The sequence below is a fragment of the Bidens hawaiensis genome, unplaced genomic scaffold (assembly GCF_021521415.1).
Source record: "Bidens hawaiensis isolate Kalapana, Puna unplaced genomic scaffold, B.hawaiensis_p1.1 tig00021835_1, whole genome shotgun sequence".
NCBI lineage: Eukaryota > Viridiplantae > Streptophyta > Magnoliopsida > Asterales > Asteraceae > Bidens > Bidens hawaiensis.
Window position 1 is genome coordinate 42,414 of NW_027493390.1, and position 6,850 is coordinate 49,263.

The window sequence follows — 6,850 nt, forward strand, 5'->3', positions numbered from 1 at the left end:
TGAGACCGAGTTGCAAAAATACACTAACTTACATATGCTCTATAATATGAATAAAGTTTGCACGTCACTTAATAAAAATATATACAGGTTATGCACAAAATAGTATTCATAATACATTTAAAAATGGATAAAATACGTATTATATAAATACATAAAATTATAAAGTTGAATAATAGTATATTGAAATCAAAAAAACGACACGTTAAATTTAAATTGATGTTGAGCCTGAATTAGATTCAAATCACATAAAAGACTATGTAATTAATGACTATTGATATCGTTTGGGTGTATACTTATGAAGACAAACTCTTAACGAAAAACTCATTATATATACGTTTACTTTTTTAACGTATATTAACTTTTAACTAATTTTAAAATTTATTGAGTAGGATAATAAAGCAGAAAGAATAAATACTTTCATTGATAACTAAAAAGAAGTAATCAAAACTAGCACTCTCTTTTTTTCTATTATTAAAAAGTATGAAGTATTTTATTAATTTTTTCACATCTTTCTTTAAAATGACAAGGAAAAAAAATCAGCAGTACTTGTAAATTAAGTAACCTATATTTTTATAACTATGCTAACCTACATAAAAAACAAAATAGTAGACATCTGGTTCATCTTCCCCACTTAATTGCAATGTTTTCATAACCGGGCCGGACATCGAACCGGACAGCCTCCCGGTTCACCGGTTTAACCGGTCGAACCGGCCGAACAAATTTGGTCAAAAAATGACGGGTCAAGCTTAAAAAACGATTTTTTTTTAAAAAAATATTTTTTTCATACAAAACCGGTTCAAGCGGTCCGGTTTCCGGTCCAACCGGCCGAACCGGTTCGGACCGGCCGGTTCTCTGGCAGCCGAGCGAACTGTGTGAACCGGACCGGTCAGTGGGCCGAATCCTGGTCGAACCGGTTCGACCGGCCGGTCCGGTCCGGTCCGGTCTCAACAACATTGCTTAATTGTTACAAAAATCCGCAATTATAATTCTTGTCGGTTTTTTAAATCAATCTTTTTTTCTTCTCTACTTTACAATATTGTAAAGGGGTTGATGACGAAATTTTACAAGGGTCGATCGTAATTTTATTATATATATAACAAAATATTTTTTTTTCACATGGTACGGCTAAGCCCCACACCTATACCATAGATTCGCCTCTGCAGATAACGACCTCTTGAGATTACTAAACAACCTGTTTAAAATTCAAAAAAACGCTTTAAAAATTACCAAGTGACAAATACTTGCTAGGTACTCGACCGAGTTTACCAAGCTTTACATTAGAAACATGTATTCAACCAAGAATGTTAGTGCGCATGTAAGACTAAAAAATGTCTCCATGATGTTCATAAAAAGTAAAATATCCACATAAACATGAAACATATATAAAAGACATTAATTTGTATTTGTATGAAACAAAGTATACACTATTGTATGAAACAAAGTATACACTATGTATAAACATGAAAAATTAAAAAAAAAATCACATTTTATATTAATTTAAAAACAAGATAAAAAGTAACTATCAAAGATAAAAATGACATACATATTACCAATTCAAGTACATTATTTTAATTTCTCATTAAATCAAAACAAACCAAACCATGAAAACGACAAACTATCTTAATCGAAAGTATTACTAACATAACTCTTAACAACATTGTTGCAAAGGATCTCTAACACTTTCTGGTTACTTGGTCCCACACAACGTAGTGTCTTGAATTGGTTTAGCGCGGATCCTAACCCAACATAATAATCTATAATCTTTTGAAATGTACCCCTCTTTAGAACCCGGAGTTCTAGAGGCCCGATTGCATTGACTTTTCGCGAGCTCACATAGCCCGCATCAACAAACGACTTGTCCAAACAATTACAACACTCTTTCAAAACAACGTCACTTGCGTGTCCACTCACTTCCCAAAAGATCACATAATGGCCCGGATCAGTGGTCAAGTTAACAAGGCTCGTGAAGTCAACGACTTCGAGTTTCTCATCGACTAAAAGTTTTGCAGCTGTTTCAACCGATAACTGTAAATCTTTTTCAGTGTTTTTATCTAGGTTGATATTTAGCATCAAGTTTCTTCTACAAACAAACAGCAGTTTCGGGGTTGCGTTATGGAACCCGATAACCTTAACCACATCTCCTAGCCGATAACGATACAAACCTGCAAAAATAGTGACCACAACCTCGTATTCTTCTCCGAGCTCAATGTCGGTTAACCCAATAGTTTTGGGCTCAACTGAATCAGACTCATCGATCTCTCTCAACGGTAAGAATTCAAAATACCCAATGTTAGGAAGCACAGTGAAAGATGTCTTCTCTGGAGGCATATTTGGATTTACATTTGCTCCGATCCACCCCTCCGACGACCCGTAATCTGCACTTAACAACCGTACCCCGCCAGCATAAACTCGTAGCTTTTTCAAATACGGCTCCATTGACCCAGTCATGATTGCATAAATGTACTTACAGTTTGGAAATAGTTCTGGGATCAACCCATTCCAGTCGGTTAAACCCAAACACTTATTTTGAATATCATCAGCCAGACCAGGGTTCGGTGTCAGAACTGCGGCCATGGCGGTTCTGATCGACTGAAGCGTGATCCTAGCTGACAGAACACCGGTTCTGATGTCTGAACAAAGTTCTGACCAGACCAGCTCGAAGGTCCTGAATGAGTGAACGATGCTATGGGCGAATGTGGACGATATGACTTGGATTTCGTCATGGAAAAAGAGCCCACATAAGAGATGACAGTATAAAGACTGATGGAAATCAGGTGCGAAAATAACTTCATCTGGGCTACAACACGGGGTTTGCATGGCCTGCATCGTTTTCTTAAATTGCGTGCTTCGGTATACGTTTGTGGTCGCGGTTCCTGCAAGTAGACCGCCTTTAGTTGTGAACTGTTTGCTTCCAAAGATGAAACTCAAAGCAATTAACAGAAAAAGTTTAACCATGAAGCATGATATGTATATAAAGAGTTTTTGATTGTCATTTGTCACGTTTAATAGAAAAATGGACATATTTAGCATATTTAGTTAAACATGTCATGTTCATGTTTAACTTGTTTACTTAACCATGTCGACCCATTAACCTATTAATATTACAACATAATATATATACTTGTGTAAACTCATTAACCCGTTAAAATTTAAAACATAAAATATGCTTTTATAGGTAAACTCCTCAACCAATTATTGACTTGTTAAATCGTTTATCACAACATGCCCATTTGTTTGTTACACATTAATTATAAACCACCGACTCTCTTCATTATTGGGTTGATGTTTTTTACACGAATAGATATGTGGGTTGCATAAGGGTCCGTATACAACCCATTTATTACAACACTCCAACACATTTACAATTCCTAAACCAGTTTAAATAAACACCTATTTTTTCGTCAAAATACCTGTTTCTGAAAGCAAAAGAAGTGCGGTAAATCTGCATTGTGTTTTCAGTCAATTCGTCGTTGAAAGGTACAAATTTGGGCTTTCCTTGAGTAGTTTCAGAGCTACAAACATCAACAAAGAAACAATAAATCATCAAACAAAACTCGAAGCCATATCCAATCTTCGGTTAACTGAAAAATCTTCATACCTTAAAGTGATGGTGGTGATGGGTTTTCCGGTGAGCACGGGGTAGGAAGCACCATCCGCAATTTTTTGAATATAAGGGTCAAGATCTTTGTGGGTGACAACAGGAACACAAGAAGTATAAGTTTGAGGATCAAATCTAGCATCAAGATTCCATTTTTTCAAGTATTCTGCTTCACCATTTTCTTTCAAGATTTTCTTTAATGTTTCAATTTGAACCCTTTTTGCATCTTTGGTTAAAGACTCGAATTCTTCGATCACTGATTGTGAATCAAACTTGTTTTCCATTTTCTTGATTCTAAAATCAATTGGCTGCAAGACGTTGTTCATATGCAAATTGTCATACAAACTATATATGATAAATAAATAAACAAGTATAAAAAGAACCATGGAATTGAACAAAAGATAAACTTTTCTTAATTGATGTCACATTCTAAATAGTCTTGACATGGACATCAATAGCTAGAGATTATGCATTTAAAAAAGATCAATCATTTGCTTTTTTTTTTAAATATTGAACACACATATAAAAAGCCTCAAAATCTAATGATGATGATGTTTTGTGTTCTTTTGGGATTAAGACTGACACCCAATATGACAAGAAACACAAAAACACATATATAGTGGAGTCTGAATTCATATGTAATTCGTGTGTTCTAGAGAGGGAAACAAAGGGGTTACCTTGAGGAGAAATGAGCAAATAGTGAAGTGAAAGAGCGATGGAAAATCCTTTGGGTGCATGGCCATATATATAGGCGGCTTTATGTGTTGCCCGAACCCACATGAACATGACAAAATTTTGCGGCAGACACAATATATTTAGAATAAAATTTCCATCCAAAAATTATACTCCATTTTGAATTTGTTATTTTAAAAATAATATATATTTATCAAACCTAAAGGTGTATATTTACGTTGTTAGGTATATACAAATAGTGTATAATAGAAATTAGGATATAAATAACGAAGTGTATCTATTGGCTGATAATACTTTCGACTTTCGATTTGTTATCCATCACTCCTAACTTTTACCTTATTTGTTTTTGGCACTCTCTATCCCTATGGGATAGAGGTAAGACTGTCTACATCTTACCCTCCTCAGACCCTACCATAGCATTGCTATTGGTAGGATATACTGAGTACGATGATGATGATGATGATGATGATGATGTTTTTGGCACTCTCTAACTAACAGATGACTAACGTCGTTAGGGTTTCCGGTGAATCCCAATTTTTTGTTTTGTAAAAAGTAAATGAAAAGTTCTCCAAGTAATTTAGTGAATTGATCTCAAGCAACTCATGATCAATTTGATTATCTTATTTATTCACTTAGTTTTCCACATCATTAATTGGTGTTAAATCATATATCAAATGTTGAAATGAATTAACGTAATTGCAGTGTCATTATAAAATCTGAATATACTAGGAGAACTCAATAACCTTGTAAAACTTTTAATTTAATAAATGAACATGAACTCGAACTTTATACCAAGATCGTTGGACCCAAAAACCGAAACAAGCCGCTTATTCATTACATTAGTGTATATAAACGGCTTTTGTAACGTTACTTTACAACACCTTGATTGCACAATCTTGATTACACAACCTCGACTACAAGAAGATAATGTCCATAGACCATATATATGATATTGGGTGATACGAAAAAATCTTAACGATTCCACCGTGAAAATAATGCGAATTGAGGACTGTTAGCTTGGCATATGTCACTCTTCTAGTTTAATTACATAAAGACATTTTGTTGTAATAATATAATGATAATTACTTTAAAAGTTAAAAAGTTTGCTATTTTAGTGGTGGACTAGCGACTTGCTAGCTTTTTAATAAATATATTTTTGTTGGTTGTTCAAAAAAAAAATATGTACGTGCATTTGGTAAAGTTTAAAGAATTTAATACACGGAAATTACTTGGAGAAGTTTTCATTTATTTTTAAAAAAGTCAAAGCATGTTAACTAAACAAAATTAGAATAAAAACTATTTCAAATAAATTATAATTATCTTTATATTTAAATAGTTTCACACTCGTATAATACACATATAATTCATCAAAATATACAACCTTTAATAACTAAACACTAGAGAACAAAAATAAGATTATCATACATTGTTAATAGAATGACTATTTACATCAAAATAACAAGAATTATAAAAAAAATTGTGGACTACAAGAGCTAAATAAATAATATAATATGATATCTTGAATAATGTTTTTTATATAAAATAAGAGAGAGTTACAAATTACAAATATTTGCAAAGGAATGGTAATTATGCAGGACTCAATTTCATTTATTTAATATTTGTCTTTATTATTTTCATAGATTGAAATAAATATTATTATAAATTTATAGAGATAAGTGTCATTTAGTACCTGTGGTTTGTCTAATTACGCAACTTCAGTACTATTTTTGAATTTTTTGCAAATGGCTACTTCAGTTTTCTAAAACTTGCAATTTTAGTACTTCTTCTAACTTCGTCAAGTTTTATCCGTTAAGTCAGGGGCATTTTGGTAATTTAGTTATTTTCTTTATTTTTTCCCTTTTCTTTTAACCCTCTTCCTTATATCGGTGGAACCCTAAGTAATCCCCAACTCATAACATCAATCTAAACTCTAAATCCCCACATCAAGCCCTTTCTTCTCCATTCATCCTCGCCGGAAAAACGCACTCAATCTCTGTCGCACCTACCTTCCACACCCACCCCTTCTGCTTGCCTTAAAAACACAATTGTTTTCAGGAAAAAATCACAACTCCTGCTCGCCGGAAAAACAATTCCAACCACTGTCGCACCCATCTTCTACTCGCCGGAAAACATACCTCTTTTTCACCGGAAAAACGCAATTCCTTCTCGCCGGAAAAATGCACCTCTTGCTCGCCGGAAAAACGCACCCAACTCTTGTCCGCCGTACCAACACTTGCATCTATCGTCCTCACCCACCTCCATCATCGATGTTGCTCCATCTCCGTCATCTCCACCGGAAAACGCGAGTATCTTTTAGCCACCAGTAGCCACCGCCACCTACAATCACCGTTATAGCCACAAACAACTTCAAATGGTCGATTTAGATACAAATTGAAACTGGGGGTGTAGGATTCTAATTTGTTACTTTCAAAAGACAAAAAAAAATTGTGTTTTAGGTTGGATTTGAAGTCATTGTTTTCTTTTAAACTAAGTAATTGTTTTAGGTAGGGTTGTTTGTGTTTATTTATTCATCATTTTGTGTTTTTCTATACAACAGGG

General features: G+C 33.9%; 1 protein-coding gene across 1 annotated transcript; it reads right to left on the reverse strand.

The window, feature by feature from the left end:
* Window positions 1-1,610: 1,610 nt before the first annotated feature.
* On the reverse strand, window positions 1,611-3,906 carry LOC143564230 (jasmonoyl--L-amino acid synthetase JAR6-like). The gene is made up of 3 exons (XM_077051571.1): window positions 3,599-3,906; window positions 3,388-3,512; window positions 1,611-2,933 (listed from the first exon to the last, which is right to left on the reverse strand). The coding sequence occupies exons 1-3, from the start codon at window positions 3,880-3,882 to the stop codon at window positions 1,621-1,623; spliced, it is 1,722 nt and encodes a 573-aa protein (XP_076907686.1). The 5' UTR covers window positions 3,883-3,906; the 3' UTR covers window positions 1,611-1,620.
* Window positions 3,907-6,850: the final 2,944 nt, after the last annotated feature.